The 20850-nt window shown below is 36.6% G+C and overlaps 1 protein-coding gene across 3 annotated transcripts; it reads left to right on the top strand.

Annotated features, from left to right (window-relative positions):
- The first annotated feature begins 23 nt into the window (after positions 1 to 23).
- Positions 24 to 20631, top strand: LOC127847495 (sphingomyelin synthase-related protein 1-like). 3 transcript variants are annotated; one of them, XM_052379482.1, is made up of 5 exons: positions 24 to 92; positions 8522 to 9188; positions 9639 to 9756; positions 10116 to 10263; positions 20289 to 20631. In XM_052379482.1, the coding sequence occupies exons 2-5, from the start codon at positions 8527 to 8529 to the stop codon at positions 20615 to 20617; spliced, it is 1257 nt and encodes a 418-aa protein (XP_052235442.1). In that variant the 5' UTR covers positions 24 to 92; positions 8522 to 8526; the 3' UTR covers positions 20618 to 20631. The 3 variants fall into 3 exon arrangements, with proteins under 3 accessions (XP_052235442.1, XP_052235443.1, XP_052235441.1); XM_052379483.1 differs by lacking the exon at positions 24 to 92 and adding an exon at positions 620 to 696; XM_052379481.1 differs by lacking the exon at positions 24 to 92 and adding an exon at positions 7742 to 8195.
- The last annotated feature ends 219 nt before the right edge of the window (positions 20632 to 20850 follow it).

Raw genomic sequence — 20850 nt, 5'->3', positions numbered from 1 at the left:
AATACCGTAGATTAGTTCCAGAGGTTACACTGTAACAAATACTATGATTGAAGTCATGTGACAAGTCCATTTATTAAGTTATTTCATAATAGGTAAAAAAACATGCATAACTTTGGTTGGTTAAAATAATTCATAGCTTTTTTTTATATATTATTTTGCGTCTTTCGTTTTGCTTAGTGAAATCGATTCAGAGTTTATATTTGACTTAGTTTAATAAAAGCAATGTATTTTCGGGTTTGCTGTATCATTTTTCGGATACGTACATATTGGGATAAACAGCCAATATTGGCTTATGTGGTACCTGAAAATGAATGTCATCTGTGTTAAGATATAAATACATGTCAAGAGGAATATGTCAAACTTTATGAACTTACTTGATTTACTTTAGGAAAGGATATCAGGTGTCTCCACGTGTGTTGTGTTGGTCAACTCGGTGTCAAACCACTTTACTTTAAAGTCTTTAGAATCTCTTATATTAATTCCAATATTTTCTCTAATCCAACACAGGAATGACAGAGTGCACTGTTTCATTTGCGTAATAATACAGAGACCAAGCTTATCACAATTCCTTCAATAATAAGGCAGAATTAACATGACACTTTATTAGTTTTTAGCAACTTAAATTTCTGACTAAAATATGATATTTTCCTACTTTTATTTTAATACATTTTACTCCAAAGAAAAACAGGAGAAAAGGTAACACTTGTTTGGATTGGTCAACAATCCTTGTATATTTACTTAACGAAAATAAGAACCAGAGTTACCATCCAAAAGAGAGTAAACTGCATTTTGTGTATTTGATCAGACTGTTTAAGGATATGGAAGGGAATGTTGCTAAATGATATTTGCATATTGCTTAATGACATTTCAATTTTTGTATATTGCTTAATTACAAATCCATTACAATTACAATTGTATGTTGGTGTTGACAAATGCTTTGTTCATTGTTATCCCTGCCGAAAAAAACATTCGGAGGGGATGTAGTAATTGTCTGTCCGTCTGCGAGTCCGTCTGTGCGTCTGTCTTTCCGTCTTTCCGTTCGAAAATTTGTCCAGAGCATAACTCCAAATCTATTAAAAGGATTCACTTTAAACTTAGAATATAACTCTATCTACCTAAGTTTATGAATTATCACCCTTTATTTAATTTCAAAGTAAATTTTTGTCTGGAGCATAACTCTAAATCTACTGAAGGGATTTACTTGAAACTAAAAATATAAACAGATGGCATTTAGGAGAAGTGCAGTGAACATGAACCATAACTCTTTCGGCAGTAGTTTTTGAATTATCTCCCTTTATATATATATATATTTTTTGTATTTATATTTTATTTATTTATAATTTCAAGTTATATTTAATTTAATTTCATAGTAAATATTTTAGCTTTTCAATTTTTAATATCTCCCTTTATCTAATTTTACAATAATATTTTAATTTGAACACTGAAGTATTCACTGTAAAATGAGTAGATGAGTTTAAGGAAAAATACAGTGATCAAGAACAGTTACTCTTTATAGTCTTCTTTTTTAATTTCCTCCCTTTTTTTCATTTCCATATATTTAATTCTCTACAGCATAACTCCAACACTATATAACTAATTGATCCTTGAACTGTAAATATATGACACAGGTGCCATGTTTTACAAATATTATTTTACTCTCTAAAACAGATGTTGTCATACACATTTCGGCGGGGATTTGGCACTACTGTGACAAGCTCCTGTTCTATTTGTTGCCTTACATAATGGACCTACAGCGCACCTTTTTGCTCATTTACGACACTTGGTGGTACCTTCTTGTAGCTTAATTCGTTATTAAGTTGTTATTTGAAAAATGCATATCACATATTCTCTTGTGTATAATAGAAAAACGCACCAATTTAGTGTCATGTTTATTCAAGTTCGTATCGCTTTATAGTTTGTACATGACAACTTTTCACCAGTAATTACAGTAGCAATTGCATTAATAATTACAGTAGCAATTCAACAAGACAAAAGAAATAAGCACTTAACATGTTGCAAGGCATGATACAACATGAAGTTAGTCAAATGCAACATAACGATTTGTTGTATAATATATGTAATTCATATCAAATGGAGAACCAAAAATATTGGGATCATAGAACTCCAAGCTACTTATCAAATTATTAAACCACTTTGCTATTTCAGTAGAAAAAGCCCTGTCTATTGGAGCTAGGATTTAGCAATCTCCACCCAGAGTTGTCATTCCATGCTCTCACATATATCTCTGCACTCACAAGAAAATCAGAGATCTGGAAGGATTTTTTGAAGTATTATATTATGAAAAGTGGTATCATTTTCTTTTATATTTTGAATAAAGTGTGTAAGTTTAGGTTTATAATAAAAAAAATAATTACCTACCATAATTACTCTAAGTTTTTGGATACTCTAAATTTTCGGACATCCTCTTTTTTTAGCCAAAATAATTATTGTCCCCTACTGGTGAAACCGAAGGGTACTTATGGTTTGGGCTCCGTCTGTCAGTCTGTCTGTCTGTCCGTCACACTTTTCTTGATCCTGCGATAACTTTAAAAGTTCTTCATATTTTTTCATGAAACTTGAAATATGGATAGATGGCAATATGGAGATTATGCACGTCATTTCATTTTGTTCCTACATCAAAAATTCTGGTTGTTATGGCAACAAATAAATAAAAAAAATACTGACAATGGTGGAGTTTCACCGGTAGGGGGACAAAATTGCTTGGCAATTTCTTGTTTTTGGTGACTTCATTTTTGGACATGCATGTTTTTGTCTATATTTAATGACTCTTAATTTTCCAACAGTATATTTTACAGCGCTATTTTACCAGATTGTGTACCTGTCATTGTTTGCTTATCTTTTGACACTTAGATTGTTGATTTTTACAACCAGATTAAGGTCATAAAACCTGGCAGATGCATGCCTGAAGGCAATTTATGATAATATTTGCGTAATTGGATAAATAACCATTTATACAGGTAGAAAACAATCAATTCACCTAACAGCATTTGAAATGATATGTTCCTAATAAGGAAGCAGCATGTTTAATGTTTTTACGTTTTGTTCTGTATCATTCGGGGCGAAAGTTTGCAAAGCTGTGAAGTTGTATTTATTTTAAAGTAGAAAAAGAAGAGTAAACCACAATAAAGCTATTGTGAATTTATTTATTGCATTTATTTCAATATAATTATAATTTTCGGACACTTAATTATTTAATGTCTATACATTTTTGGACACATATCGTTTTTAGCTCACATGAGCACAACATGCTCATGGTGAGCTTTTGTGATAGCCTTTTGTCCATCGTCAGTCGTCCGTCGTGCGCCATCAACATTTGCCTTGTTAACACTCTAGAGGCCACATTTATTGTCTAATCTTGATGAAATTTGGTCAGAAGATTGGTCTCAATGATATCTTGGATGAGTTCGAAAATGGTAACGTTTGCTTGAAAAACATGGCTGCCAAGGGGCGGGGCAATTTTAACCAGGTTTTCCAAAGGAAAAAACTGGTTATTAGATTGGCGAATGTCGGCTGGCGGGCGGAACAAGCTTGGCGAATGTCGGCAGGCGGGCTGGCGGGCGGAACAAGCTTGTCCGGGCAATAACTTTTTCGTTCATTGTGAGATTTTAAAATCATTTGGCACATTTGTTCACCATCATTAGAAGGTGTGTCACGTGAAAGAATTACGTCGATATCTCCAAGGTCAAGGTCACACTTTGAGTTCAAAGGTCAAAAAAGGCCATAAATGAGCTTGTCCAGGCCATAACTATGTCATTCATTGTGAGCTTTTAAAATCATTTGGCACATTTGTTCATCATCATTGGACGGTGTGTCGCACGAAAGAATCACGTCAATATCTCCAATGTCAAGGTCGCCATGACTAAAAATAGATTTATTTTGAAACAAACTTACAAAGGGGGTTAATTTTGTTTGTTCATTTCAAAAGTTCAGTTTGAGTTGTCTCCCTTTATCAGATTTATTTTTCACAATGAAAGCCTGGTTTTGTGACAATTTTGTCCCTTGTTCCTTATATGGCTATATATGGCTATAGCAAAATCTTGTTAACACTCTAGAGGCCACATTTATTGTCTGATCTTCATGAAACTTGGTCAGAAAATTCATCCCAATAATATCTTGGACGAGTTCGAAAATGATGCGGGTTGGTTGAAAAACATGGCAGCCAGGGGGCAGGGCATTTTTCCTTATATGGCTATAGTAAAACCTTGTTAACACTCTAGAGGTCACATTTATTTTCAGCTCATTATGAAACTTGGTCATAAGATTTGTCCCAATGATATATTGGATGAGTTTGAAATTGGTTATGGTTGCTTTAAAAACATGGCTACCAGGGGCGGGGCATTTTTCCTTATATGGCTATATATGGCTTTAGTAAAACCTTGCTAACACTCTAGAGGCCACATTTACTGCCCAATCTTCATGAAATTTGGTCAGAAGATTGGTCTAAATGATATCTTGGATGAGTTCGAAAATGGTTATGTTTGCTTGAAAAACATGGCTGCCAAGGGGCGGGGCATTTTTCCTTACATGGCTATAGTAAAATCTTGTTAACACTCTAGATGCCATATTTACTGTCCGATCTTCATGAAACTTGGTCAGATGATTCATCCCAATAATATCTTGGACGACTTCAAAAATGATGCCGGTTTGTTGAAAAACATGGCTGCCAGGGGGCGGGGCATTTTTCCTTATATGGCTATAGTTAAACCTTGTTAACACTCTAGAGGCCACATTTATTTTCCAATCTTCATTAAATTTGGTCAGATTATTTGTCCCAATATCTTGTTATCTCAGGTGAGCGACTTTGGGCCTTTCAGGCCCTCTTGTTGAATATTTTCAGTATCTTAATTTTTGAACACGAACAAAATATTTTTAAGTGTTCGAAATCTAAGAGTAATTATGGTTAATTAAAAAAAAAAAGGTAATAATAACAATTGGAAAATTGTTGTACCACGTGGCTCGGCTATCATCACGTGGTTGATTATAACAGCAGTGATTTGAGTTAGCTATGCTGGTTCCAGTCAAATCTCTGCGTGGAGGTTGATGATTTAGGAAAAATTACAATGATGTGGTGACCCCAACAGTTTTGACAGTTGCGCACTAACTTGCGATCAATGTCAAAACAAAAGAATGCCTCTTGTGGACTTTGTGAACCTCATGTGGCTCACTGGCTAACAACCTGCAATCACCACAGGTCAAGTGTACGTTTTGATATTGAGCAGACCACAGCTGTGACTGGGAATCATGTGATGGGCGTTAGTCTATTGTACATGAGTTAATTTTCATAACACAATATTTCTAGACCAACACAAACATATAGAATGATAAACGCAACTGTTACCCACAATAGTCAGCAGACAACCTGAGTTGCCAACAACAGTAATATGAAAATATTCATGCTCTGCTAAAATAATTCACTGAAAAATGTATTTAATCGCTGGTTTATCCTTTGGCCCGCTGTGGTTGGTTCATGTAATTCTCAACGAGGCGACCGGGGTTCAATGCCCTTTCGCTTAGCATGTGAGTTTGGTTGGTGGTTGCCATACCAGAAAGGTTGGATTTCTTGCGGGTACACTGCTTTCCCCCCTCTGCACATTACTTCATCAAAACAGAAAATATTTTAGTCTAAATTGAATAGCTTAAATATCAGCTATAATTAATATTCTTCCCATCTTGTGTGAGTGTAGTAAGTTAACCCTTTACCACTTAGATACGTATTTTGACACATTTGTTGTCCCTTAGAAAGTTATATTTAATTTAAGACCTTTCTTACTCGATTCAAGTTTTTAAGGCTTCATCTCCAACCCTTAGATACTGATGAACAGCAAACAGACTGCGAGTTACACGCAGACTGTTCTGGTTTTATGCTGTTTGCACATAGTCATAGTCATTTTCACTTTGCTTTTAAGTGGGAAAAGGTTTATAAGGTAGTGCTGGACTCAATGCAAATCTTCACATAACAGCCATTGTTTGCCCACTTGGGAAAAGTACCATCACCAGCCAATTTGGGAAAAATTTGCACAAAAACCCCTTAAACCTTTGCTCACAATACTTTAAAATTGATAACTTGGTGTTTTTAAGTTGTCATTATTATATTTACTTAGGTTCAAGCCAAAGAGCTGCATAGGGAAACTAAATAAATGTTTCATTTAAAAAAAATAAAAATATTTTGGAAACCTTCCGTTGGGAATTTTTTCAACAGCAATTGGGAAATTTGTGTATTTTCCAAATTGGGAAAGTGCAGTTTTCTGGTACTTCATAAAGAAGGAAAAAAAATGCTGCATAGGGTGCAGAAGCTTCAAGCAATAGAAGCACGTCCATTCGCTTTCTGATATGGTGTTTTTCTCATCAACAACTGTCCATAGTGCAATAAATCTTCATGATGAACGCACAGAGCGCATACATACAAAAACAAACACTGTGCACTCGTGCACACACGTATAATTACACACAGACGCGCACACGCACACATGTGCACGCATAAGTATCGTGAAATAACCAACTGGTCGTAAGTCAAAGTGTCTGTTTGTTTTGCAAGTTACAAATAAATGGTTATATATATTAATTAACTATTCTACACAAATATATCCCTAACGGAGGGTAAAATCAGCAAAACTAGTTTGGATATTATTGTTTCAACACAAGTAGTCAACACCTGGAAGTTATCGTACACCTGCCAGAGTTGTCTCCCTGTATAATAATGTTGAATGCCTATTTCTTATTGTTTCCCTGTGATATAATAATGCAGGTCATGCACAGAACAATAAATGAAGCAACAAGAAGATGGCCACATGAACAATTTAACAGAAATAATGCACTGGTCATTTACTCGCAAAAATATAGGATAAATATACATCTATTGAACATAATAGTCAACTATGCATTCAATATTGAATAATTGTTGGAAAAAGCATTAAGATGCAAGAAGGAGGGAGTAATTTTGTAAAAACTGAAACAAAGTTATTTGCCATTGTAATTTTGTAGCATGCATGTGCTGGCGGATGTTCCCTTTCATGTAAGGAAGTATTGCTGTATAATATTTGTTATTGATTGTACTGGAACAGTTTAGCTATTTATTTATTTATTTATTTTTTTTTTGGGGGGGGGGGGGGTTGTCAGACAGAGGTTTGAGACAAATATGTCGTTGTTTTTCATTGGGAAACAGCCAAATGTCCGCGATACTAAATGTAAACAGGAGATCAAAAACCCAGATTGGGAAAGGTTCAAATAAAGTTAATTGTAATTTTTTTTATTTCACACATACTTTTTTTACTTGGATTTGAAGGCTAGCACAGTATGTGGTACACTTTTCTCACTGAGGCGATAGTGTTCTCTGTGTACTCACAGCTTATGTGAGTTTGAATGGTGGTCATCTTACCAAAGTGATTGAGGTTATTCCCATCAATGAGTTTCCCCCCACAGCACATGACCACACTTCCAGATGCAAAGGCTTATAGGGAAAGGAACCTTACATAGCACGAGTAAAATCACACTAGGAACCTTACATAGCACGAGTAAAATCACACTAGGAACCTTACATAGCACAAGTAAAATCACACAAGGAACCTTACATAGCATGAGTAAAATCACACTAGGAACCTTACATAGCACGAGTAAAATCACACTAGGAACCTTACATAGCACGAGTAAAATCACACAAGGAACCTTACATAGCACGAGTAAAATCACACTAGGACAAGGAACCTTACATAGCACGAGTAAAATCACACTAGGACAAGGAACCTTACATAGCACGAGTAAAATCACACTAGGACAAGGAACCTTACATAGCACTAGTAAAATCACACTAGGACAAGGAACCTTACATAGCACGAGTAAAATCACACTAGGAACCTTACATAGCACGAGTAAAATCACACTAGGAACCTTACATAGCACGAGTAAAATCACACTAGCAACCTTACAAAGCACAAGTAAAATCACACTAGGACAAGTAAAAGTGGGGGAACTTTTCTTAAAAGATGGATGCTTTATAAAATATTCGTGCCCTTTGAAGCTAAATAAGCGGAGTGCAGGTAAACATTTTTTTAAATGCACACAAAGTTACAGAAGTATTCTATGTGAAGATTTTACACACCATGGTGCTAGTTTTCCACAGACAAGACAGAAACCATGAATGGGTAATTCTGCAACAATGATTGACAAAGTCAAGTAAAGTAAGCATTTCATAAACTGTTTTTTTAAAAGGGAACAGGAAACAAGCAGTCAAAAATCAAACTTTGCAAAGAGCAGGCTTGATATTCCTGACCAATACTAGATAAGTTTGTAATATTATTTTTTCTTTCATTTGCTGTGTGGGATCTCTTATTAAAATGCTGATTTCAATGACACATTTTATATTGTGCACTATTTAGATTGTTATGGTCTGTTTATCTGTCAAGGAGTTTGCCACTTTTATTGTTCCCACCCTAATCCAACAACACACTCCTTTTCATAGGGTCTTTATCTTTTTTCAATTAATGTTCTTGATGTTCTTTTTAAGGCATAATGGAAAATCAAGATGTACTAAGTTGGACTTGTAAAGATGTTGGAGACTGGTTGAAAGAAAACGGTTTTGAAAAATATGCTGGGGAATTTAGTGTACATAAAATAGATGGCTTAGTATTACTGATGATGGACGAAGCTGATCTACGACAACCACCTTTGCAATTAGAAATACTAGGAGATGTTAAGAAGCTTTTTTCCTGTATTCAAAAACTTAAAAGAGGGCATTATAATGGAAGAGATCATTCTTTGTCTACACACTATGATTCAGTGGATGGGACATCATTGAATAGTGCTTGCTGCTCCTCGCATCACAGACCTGCTGTGCAGAGAATGCTAAGTAGTGACACCGGCACTGATGATGAAACGATCGACAAGGAAATAGAAAGAATTGCTAGCAAAAACGGAAGCTATACCCAGAACAGTGATCCAGAGATTTTTAAAACATTGTTGAGTTTTATCTACGTGTTTGTTGTGTTTCTTCTGACAGCATTTATCATGACTGTAGTCCATGACAGAGTGCCAGATCCTCAGAAGTATCCACCACTACCTGACATTTTCCTTGACAACATGCCGTACGTGCCTTGGGCATTTGAAGTCTGCGAGATGATTGGAGTAGTCATGTTCAGTATTTGGGCCATTATTTTATTCTTCCATAAGCACAGGTAATATGTGTTTTGAAATTTATTTATTTGTCTGTTGCTATTCATGTTGGAACACTGAATTGTGCCGAGTGCATTGGGAGCAATATCTGCACTTTCATTTATTAAATATTGATAAATAAATACATTTTATATTTATTATGCAATTTGTCATCATAAAAGTATTATAAATGTACACCTATAATGTATGCTTGATTGCATTGACATGCATAGGCTTAGGACCCTCCCTGTTTCCTGGTTAGAATCAGCACTTTATGCCTTTTGAAAGATCCTAAAGTTCCCGGTACAAGATGGACACCATTTCAACCTCACCATTGCAGCTGTGTATGTATTGCTTGATCGGTCATTGTCAGCTCGGGTACTACTTAAAAGTGCCCCAGGTACTCTTAAGTATACTACAATGTAGCCTGGGTACAGAAAATATACTATTATATGTATTGCATGTATGTCTAGGTTCATCCTGATGCGTCGCATGTTCTCCATGCTGGGTACAACATTCCTGCTGCGCTGTGTCACTATGCTCATTACCTCCCTCTCTGTACCTGGCATCCATCTGCAGTGTGGACAGAAGGTGATACTCCACAACATCAAGGGCTGTACTTTCTATTACACCTTGAGAAAAATATTCCAAATACATTATTCAATTACAGTAAATTGAAATGATACCAAATTGGCTAATTAATAATTATATAGTTTCTCATCGTGTAATAGATTTGGAGTTATTTAAAGAAGCACAGTATGTTATTACCAGTCATACTGTTAATTATGTATTCCATATGCATCATGTGTTTTGAACAATATACATGTATGTACTTCTTACAAATAAAATAGTGTTCAGTTAAAATAACATTTTCTTTCATATTAGCATGAATTGTGTTTTTTTTATGTGAACACAATTTCCATGATATATTTTATAACTTGTGCCTACAGTTTGGGACCTGGTATTCCAAGATGACACGGACCTTTGAGATCTGGTCTGGCTTTGGGATGTCCATACAGGGAGTCAAGTCATGTGGAGACTACATGTTTAGTGGACACACTTCATGTATCACACTCCTCAACTTCTTTATTACTGAATGTAAGTATTCCTGTATAATTCCTCTGAACAGTTATGTGCAGTAAAAGTTAAATGTATGTGAGTGTATGTATCCTTTGTTAGTGTTCACAACTTCTGCATCACAGAGTGTAAGTATCCTTTGTTAGTCTTCATAACTTCCGTATCACTCAGTGTGAGCATCCTTTATGAGTCTTCACAACTTCTGTATCATATAGTGTAAGTATCCTTTGTTAGACTTCACAACTTCTGTATAACAGAGTGTAAGTATCCTTTGTTAGTCTTCATAACTTCCGTATCACTCAGTGTGAGCATCCTTTATGAGTCTTCACAACTTCTGTATCATATAGTGTAAGTATCCTTTGTTAGACTTCACAACTTCTGTATAACAGAGTGTAAGTATCCTTTGTTAGTCTTCATAACTTCCGTATCACTCAGTGTGAGCATCCTTTATGAGTCTTCACAACTTCTGTATCATATAGTGTAAGTATCTTTTGTTAGACTTCACAACTTCTGTATCACAGAGTGTAAGTATCCTTTGTTAGACTTCACAACTTCTGTATAACAGAGTGTAAGTATCCTTTGTTAGTCTTCACAACTTCTGTATCACAGAGAGTAATTATCATTTGTTATTCTTCACAACTTCTTTATCACATAGTGTAAGTATCCTTTGTTAGACTTCACATCATCTGTATAACAGAGTGTAAGTATCCTTTGTTAGTCTTCACAACTTCTGTATCACAGATTGCAAGTATCCTTTGTTAGACTTCACAACTTCTGTATCACAGATTGTTATTATCATTTGTTATTCTTCACAACTTATGTATCACAGAGTGTAAGTATCCTTTGTTAGTCTTCACATTTTCTGTATCACAGAGTGTTAGTATCCTTTGTTAGTCTTCGCTACTTCTGTATCACAGAATGTAACAAGACTATAGTCCCCTACCGGCTCCACCATTGTCAGAATTTCCATCATTGTCGGAATTTTGTTGTTGTTGCCATAGCAACCAGAATTTTTGACGTAGGAACAAAATGAAATGACGTGCGTAATGTCCATATAGCCATCTATCCATGTTTTAAGTTTCATGAAAAATATTAAGAACTTTTAAAGTTATCGCAAGATCCAGAAAACCACCATTTTCAGCAGTATTTTTAGTCTATTTGTTGCCATAGCAACCATAATTTTTGACATAGAAACAAAATGAAATGACGTGCATAATGTCCATATTGCCATCTATCAATGTTTCAAGTTTCATGAAAAAATATTAAGAACTTTTAAAGTTATCGCAGGATCCAGAAAAGTGTGACGGACTGACAGACTGACAGACAGAGCACAAACCATAAGTCCCCTCCGGTGAAACAATTATCCCAACTTCTGTAGCACACAGTGTTATTATCATATGCTTATCTTTATAACTTCTGTATCACAGAGTGTAAGTATCCTTTTTTAGTCTTCATAACTTCAGTATCACAGAGTGTAATTATTTTTATGCCCCCCTTCGAAGAAGAGAGGGTATATTGTTTTGCACATGTCGGTCGGTCCGTCGGTCGGTCGGTCCATCCACCAGATGGTTTCCGGATGATAACTCAAGAACGCTTAGGCCTATAATCATGTTACTTCATAGGTACATTGATCATGACTGGCAGATGACCCCTATTGATTTTCAGGTCACTAGGTCAAAGGTCAAGGTCACAATGACTCTAAATAGTAAAATGGTTTCCGTATGATAACTCAATAATGCTTAGGCCTAATATCGTGAAACTTCATAGGTACATTGATCATGACTGGCAGATGACCCCTATTGATTTTCAGGTCACTAGGTCAAAGGTCAAGGTCACAGTGACTTGAAATAGTAAAATGGTTTCCGGATGCAGGGGTTTTTCAGCACTGTCTGTGCCTCCGGGAAACGGAGGCATTCCCAAAGCAAATGGACCCGTTCCCAATCGAATTATGATTGCATTTTTCCCAATTCCAAAAAATAAAATCTTCCAAAATCGTAAAAAGTAAACATAATTTATATCGAAAGAGTGACTTTTCTTCATTCACGACGTAATAAAGCCTTTAGTGACACAGATTTTTTGGTGTATTTGCCGGATGCATTTACTCTCAGCGATGACGTTCGAACTGTTCCGCATTATACAAGAGTATATAGAGCCGCATAATACACATTCTATACCATATCTGTAGACGCTTATTTTCAATCATGGCTTCGCACAATAGTAAATATTACATTAAAAAAACACAAAAAATAGACGCTAAAGGATGTGTAACGATATCATAGATGTTTTCGAAACGCTCAGAATCTTCCAAAATTACTGCCGCAAGTAACCCTGAACAGGCAGGCTCGGACGATACGCAGAAAAAGGTAACAGCAACAGAAGTAATGCCAGGGCCGTCAATCACAAAATCGGCAACTGAATGCTCAGAGCCTTGTAAGAAAGTTGTAGTTCAATCGTCATTTAATACATTAAAGTATGAAATGAAATACCCATGGCTCTATTTTAGCTCGGCCAAAAATGTTGCTGTAACTTGTGTTTGGGCAGTGTTTGTTTTGCATGTGTTTATATAAAGAAAATTGTTAAACCACAGACTTATTTAAGCATGATTAGTTTAATTGAGTCGTTTCACGAAACAAAAATTCCCAAAATGGGCAATTTTGTCGATAAAAAATTCCCAATTTGGTCAGACTCTTTTTCCCAAAGTAGGCAAAAAAACCACTGGGATGATAACTTAAGAATGCTTACGCCTAGGATCATGAAACTTTAAAGGTACATTGTTCATGACTGGCAAATGACCCCTATTGATTTTCAGGTCACTAGGTCAAAGGTCAAGGTCACAGTGATTGGAAACAGTTAAATGGTTTCCGTATGATAACTCAAGAATGCTAACGCCTAGGATCATGAAACTTCATAGGTACATTGATCATGACTGGCAGATGACCCCTATTGATTTTCAGGTCACTAGGTCAAAAGTCAAGGTCACTGACTCGAAACAGTAAAATGGTTTCCGGATGGTAACTCAAGAATGCTTATCTTGAGAATGAAACTTCATAGTTTACTTCATAGGTACATTAATAATGACTGGCAGATGACCCCTATTGATTTTCAGATCACTAGGTCAAAGGTCAAGGTCACAGTGACTTGAAACAGTAAAATGGTTTCCTCATGATAGCTCAATAATAATTTGGCCTAGGATCATGAAACTTCATAGGTACATTGATCATGACTGGCAGATGACCACTATTGATTTTCAGGTCACAAGGTAAAAGGTCAAGGTCACAGTGACAAAATACGTATTCACACAATGGCTGCCACTACAACTGACAGCCCATATAGGGGGCATGCATGTTTTACAAACAGCCCTTGTTTTATAATACTTGTCAACTTCAGTATCACAGAGTGTCATTATCATTTGTTTGTCTTCACCACTTCTGTATCACATATTTTAAGTATCCTTTAATAGTCTTCACGACTTCAGTATCACAGATTGTAAGTATCCTTTGTGATATTTGACAACTTCAGCATCACAGAGTGTAATAATGATTTGTTAGTCTTCACAATTTCTGTATCACAGATTGTAAGTATCCTTTGTTTGTCTTTACAACTTCTGTATCACTGATTGTAAGTATCCTTTATGATACTTGAAAACTTCAGTATCACAGCGTGTAATTATAATTTGTTAGACTTAACAACTTCAGTATCACTGAGTGTAAGTATTAGGGATGGCAAAATTATTCGAATATTCGATTGAATGGTCAGCATTCGAATAATAAAAATGATATTCGCATTTTTTTCCAAACGTAATTTCACCAATATTTAATGACCTGCGAACCGCTTACTAAAAAGCAACCGAAATCACCTGGGAGTAACATGTTTGACGTGACGTTCTTTGTGTCAAACTGATAACGCGTCCCGTATCAGTGTTGATTGCGCAATTCAATATACACGCTCTAAGAAAGGCCCCGACTGTTGTTTGCCAATGGGTTGCCAATTAACGGTTTCAATTGACTGGCGAATAATAATTAAGTTTTGTGATCACAGTATGTACAGCCATTAAAATGTGTGAATTACTCAAATGAAATCGCGCAATGCAATATACTTACTATAAGAAAGGGCCCGAACTGTTGTTTGTCAATTAGGTACCAATTAAGGGCTTCAATTTACTGGCGAATAATAATTTAGTTTTTGTGATCACAGTTTGAACAGACATTTAAATATTTGAATTACTCAAAAGTAACAGATGATATAAATTAAACAATCATCAAGGAATCATAATTCAAATCTGAAAATGCCACCAGCCCTTTCTGCAGTATGGAATACTTTACACGGTCTGTGGATAAGAAGACCACAACGTGTAATGTGTGTAAACTTAGTTTTACATGTGCGCGGTCTGCTACAAATCTGTGGAATCATTAAAAAATAAAATTCTATGACACAATGTTTTTCATTCTATTTGTGCCCGATCACAGTATCGGTCATAGTATTAGTCGACAGCGATACAATTATTCGATAGCAACGTTAATGAACAGCCTCGTATTTAGCAAACGGATATAACTTACAAACCAATGGAAATTAACACATAACAAGGAAAAATCAATCCAGCCGTTTTATGCGAATATTTCGAATATTCGATTGAATGAATTTGCGAACATTCGAATACCGATATTGGTATTCGATGCCATCCCTAGTAAGTATCCTTTGTTAGTCTGCACAACTTCTGTATCGCAGCAGTTTTGAGACAAACCTGGAATGAGGGGGCATTTTAGCCCTATGTACACATGTCTTATTTTTACAGGTATTATTGTTGTTTTATTATGCTCCCCGAAATATTTTCGGTGGAGCATATAGTTGCCAGTCTGTAGTTCCATACTTCCGTCCTTCTGTCACACTTTTGTTACAGTTTCTCATAGAACCTTCAAAACTTTACCGATCTCTTTCAAATTTGACATGTAGGTACCTTGCATGGACCTCTACCTTTTGATGAGGTTTGAGGTCACTGGGGTCAAGGTCAAGGTCACCGAGGCTAATAATAGATTTTTCTGTCACACTTCTGTTAAAGTTTCTCATACCACCTTCAATACTTTACCGATCTCTTTCATATTTGGCATGTAGGTACCTTGCATGGACCTATACCTTTTGATGACGTTTTAGGTCACTGGGGTCAAGGTCACTGAGGCTAATTATAGATTTTTCCGTCACACTTTTGTTACAGTTTCTCATAGCACCTTCAATACTTTACCGATCTCTTTCATATTTGGCATGTAGGTACCTTGCATGGACCTCTACCTTTTGATGAGGTTTGAGGTCACTGGGGTCAAGGTCACTGAGGCTAATAATAGATTTTTCAGTCACACTTTTGTTACAGTTTCTCATAGCACCTTTAATACTTTACCGATCTCTTTCATATTTGGCATGTAGGTACCTTGCATGGACCTCTACCTTTTGATGAGGTTTGAGGTCACTGGGGTCAAGGTCACTGAGGCTAATAATAGATTTTTCCATCACACTTTTGTTACAGTTTCTCATAGCACCTTTAATACTTTACCGATCACTTTCATATTTGGCATGTAGGTACCTGGCATGGACCTCTACCTTTTGATGAGGTTTGAGGTCACTGGAGTCAAGGTCACTGAGGCTCATCATAGATTTCTCTGTCACGCTTTTGTTACAGTTTCTCATAGCACCTTCAATACTTTACTGATCACTTTCATATTTGGTATGTAGGTACCTTGCATGGACCTCTACCTTTTGATGAGGTTTGAGGTCACTGGGCTCAAGGTCACTGAGGCTATTAATATATATTCCGTCACACTTTTGTAACAGTTTCTCATAGCACCTTCAATACTTTACCGATCTCTTTCATATTTGGCATGTAGGTACTTTGCATGGGCCTCTACCTTTTGATGAGGTTTGAGGTCACTGGGGTCAAGGTCAAGGTCACCGAGGCTAATAATTTTTTTTTAGGTGGTTATTAATACATAAACTGACAAAGAACATCATCGGGGAGCGTCCATCAGTTTCACTGATATTCTTGTTTTTATTAGCTCACCTGAGCACAACGTGCTCATGGTGAGCTATTGTGATCGCCTTTTGTCCGTCGTGCTTTCTGCGTCGTGCGTCATCAACATTTACCTTGTTAACACTCTAGAGGCCACATTTATTGTCCAATCTTCATGAAACTTACTCAGAACATGTGTCCAAATAATATCTTGGACAAGTTCGAAAATGGTTCCGGTTCATTGAAAAACATGGCTGCCAGGGGGCGTGGCAGTTTGCTATAGTAAAACCTTGTTAACAATCTAGAAGTCACATTTATTGTCCGATCTTCATGAAACTTTGTCAGAACATGTGTCCCAATAATATCTTGGACAAGTTCGAAAATGGTTCCGGTTGGTTGAAAAACATGGCCATCAGGGGGCGTGGCAGTTTTCCTTATATGGCTATAGTAAAACCTTGTTAACACTCTAGAAGTCACATTTTTAGTCCAATCTTCATGAAACTTGGTCAAAACATGTGTCCTAATAATATCTTGGACGAGTTCGAAAATGGTTCCTGTTGAATGAAAAACATGGCCACCATGGGGCGGGCAGTTTTCCTTATATGGCTTTACTGTATGGTAAAACCTTGTTAACACTCTAGAAGTCACATTTATTGTCCGATCTTCATGAAACTTTGTCAGAACATGTGTCCCAATAATATCTTGGACGAGTTCGAAAATGATTCCGGTTGGTTGAAAAACATGGCCGCCAGGAGGTGTGGCAGTTTTCCTTATATGGCTATAGTAAAACCTTGTTAACACACTAGAAGTCACAATTTTAGTCCATTCTTCATGAAACTTTGTCAGAACATGTGTGCCAATAATATCTTGGAGGAGTTCGAAAATGGTTCCGGTTGGTTGAAAAACATGGCCGCCAGGGGGCGTGGCAGTTTTCCTTATATGGCTATAGTAAAACCTTGTTAACACTCTAGAAGTCACATTTTTAGACCAATCTTCATGAAACTTGGTCACATTTTTAGACCAATCTTCATGAAACTTGGTCAAAACATGTGTCCAAATAAGATCTTGGACGAGTTCGAAAATGGTTCCAGTCGAATGAAAAACATGGCCACCATGGGGCGGGGCAGTTTTCCTTATATGGCTTTACTGTATGGTAAAACCTTGTTAACACTCTAGAAGTCACATTTGTGGTCCAATGCTCATGAAACTTTGTCAGAATATTTGGACTAATAATATCTGGGCTAAGTTTAAAAATGGTTGAGATCAGTTAAAAAACATGGTTGCAAGGGGGCGTGGCATTTTTCCTTAAATGGCTATTTACTACAAAACCTTGTTAACACTCTAGAAGTCACATTTATTATCCAATCTTTATGAAACTTGATCTGAACATTTGTTCTAACAATAGCTTGAGTGAGTTTGAAAATGGTTATGGTTTGTTGAAAAACATGGCCGCCAGGGGGGGGGGGGGCAGTTGTCCTTATATGGCTTAAGTGAAAACTTGTAGACACTATGTTAGCCACATTTATTGGCCAATCTTCATGAAACTTGGTCAGAACATTTATCCCAATGAAATTTTGCCAGAGATTGAAGCTGGGTCATATGAGCTCAAAAACTAGGTCACAAGGTCAAATATAAAACAAACATGTTAAAAGTCACTTTTTTGGTCCAAAATAATCTTCATGAATCAGCTTGCATTTTTTTCAGAACAGTCTAGTTCCTTTGGCTTTCAGGTGAGCGCCTTAGGGCCTGATGGCCCTCTTGTATATTATTGCGATGTAATTGTAATGTTTTGTAAAGAAAGAAACTGACGGTTAAATATGAAATTGATAGTTCAAAAATATCATCCACCTCCAAAAATAAATTAACATTATTTCATGTTTGTTTTGGGTGGGTGAAGTGTGGGTTTGAATATATTATGCTTGCTCACTTCAACCCTATGAGTGCTATGAGTTGTTTGTTTTAATTAACACTGAAGACAATTTATTATTTATTTTTATTTGAATACATGTATTCATAATTCATAATTTACACAATTGTACGACAACTTCTAGTGTCCCCCACCACTATAGTGGGGGACATATTGTTTTTGCCCTTTCTGTTGGTTGGTCTGTTGGTTGGTTTGTGTGTTTGTTTGTGCAAACTTTAACATTTGCAATAACTTTTGCAATATTGAAGATAGCAACTTCATATTTGGCATGCATGTGTATCTCATAGAGCTGCACATTTTGAGTGGTGAAAGGTCAAGGTCATCCTTCAAGGTCAAAGGTCAAATATATGGGTCAAAATCGCTAATTTAATGTACACTTTTGCAGTATTGAAGATAGCAGCTTGATATTTGGCATGCATGTGTATCTCATGGAGCTGCACATTGTGAGTGGTGAAAGGTCAAGGTCATCATTCAAGGTCAAAGGTCAAATATATGGGGACATAGTGTTTCACAAACACATCGCTTGTTAGTTCCTACAGTTGGTTTAGTTTATATTTGGTCAGTTTAGACCAGTGGTCTTGTGTTAAAAAAGTTAACTTTGAAACCTGAGAATATAAAATTTAATTCGATTGAATGTCAATCTCTTAATGTAATTATTCCATTATAGGTACGTTCTTCAGGGTACATGACAATGTTGATAGAGACCTTATGCTATACTCATGCTACATCTACACGTGTATTTCAGATACCTCCCGACGTCTATATCAGGGTACATGATGATGTTGATAGAGACCTTATGCTATACTCATGCTACATCTACACGTGTATTTCAGATACCTCACGACTACTCATGCTACATCTACACGTGTATTTCAGATACCTCCCTACGTCTATATCAGGGTACATGATGATGTTGATAGAGACCTTATGCTATACTCATGCTACATCTACATGTGTATTTCAGATACCTCCCTACGTCTATATCAGGGTACTTTATGATGTTGATAGAGACCTTATGCTATACTCATGCTACATCTACTCGTGTATTTCAGATACCTCACGACTACTCATGCTACATCTACATGTGTATTTCAGATACCTCCCGACTACTCATGCTACATCTACATGTGTATTTCAGATACCTCACGACTACTCATGCTACATCTACACGTGTATTTCAGATACCTCCCTACGTCTATATCAGGGTACTTGATGATGTTGATAGAGACCTTATGCTATACTCATGCTACATCTACTCGTGTATTTCAGATACCTCCCGACGTCTATATCAGGGTACTTGATGATGTTAATAGAGACCTTATGCTATACTCATGCTACATCTACATGTGTATTCCAGATACCTCCCAACTACTCATGCTACATCTACACGTGTATTTCAGATACCTCCCGATGTCTATATCAGGGAACATGATGATGTTGATCGAGACCTTATGCTATACTCATGCTACATCTACACGTGTATTTCAGATACCTCCCGACGTCTCCATCAGGTACATGATGATGTTGATAGAGACCTTATGCTATACTCATGCTACATCTACTCGTGTATTTCAGATACCTCCCGACTACTCATGCTACATCTACATGTGTATTTCAGATACCTCCCTACGTCTCTATCAGGGTACTTGATGATGTTGATAGAGACCTTATGCTATACTCATGCTACATCTACACGTGTATTTCAGATACCTCCCGACTACTCATGCTACATCTACATGTGTATTTCAGATACCTCCCTACGTCTATATCAGGGTACATGATGATGTTGATAGAGACCTTATGCTATACTCATGCTACATCTACACGTGTATTTCAGATACCTCCCGATGTCTCTATCAGGGTACTTGATGATGTTGATAGAAACCTTATGCTATACTCATGCTACATCTACACGTGTATTTTAGATACCTCCCGACGTCTATATCAGGGTACTTGATGATGTTGATAGAGTCCTTATGCTATACTCATGCTACATCTACACGTGTATTTCAGATGCTATACTCATGCTACATCTACACGTGTATTTCAGATGCTATACTCATGCTACATCTACACGTGTATTTCAGATGCTATACTCATGCTACATCTACACGTGTATTTCAGATACCTCCCGACGTCTCTATCAGCTGCACACGTTCACGTGGGTTGCCAATCTGTTTGCCATATTTTTCCTGCTGGCTGCACACGAGCACTACTCCATCGATGTTTTCATTGCCTTCTACATCACCAGTCGTCTCTTCCTCTACTACCACACTCTCGCGAATAATCGCTCTCTCATGGCACGGGACAAATATCGCCGACGCATCTGGTTTCCTCTGTTCTCATATTTTGAGTCAAAGTGTGATGGAATCGTGCCAAATACATATGAATGGCCTTTTCCTTATCCTAAATCTTGTGTACACTATTTTGAGAAGAAGCAAAAACGGCATTGAAACTAGATTATTGTATTGAAGTATGGTTATTGAACAAATTGCATTGGCTATTCAACTGAATAGTTAAAGGTATACTGTTCACCCAAGTGTCGTGTTGGTGTCTGTGAAATGCAGTGGTTAAGGTAAACACTCAACTTGTCCATTTCACTGTTTCCACTAGAGGTTTTCAGATGAAATTTCACACGTGTTTGGGTTCATTGTGTGAGGTAACAGAATGAGTTCCATGACGCTGA

The sequence above is a fragment of the Dreissena polymorpha genome, chromosome 10 (assembly GCF_020536995.1).
Source record: "Dreissena polymorpha isolate Duluth1 chromosome 10, UMN_Dpol_1.0, whole genome shotgun sequence".
NCBI lineage: Eukaryota > Metazoa > Mollusca > Bivalvia > Myida > Dreissenidae > Dreissena > Dreissena polymorpha.
The sequence above is the reverse complement of the archived record's forward strand: the minus strand, read 5'-3'. Positions and strand labels throughout refer to the sequence as shown.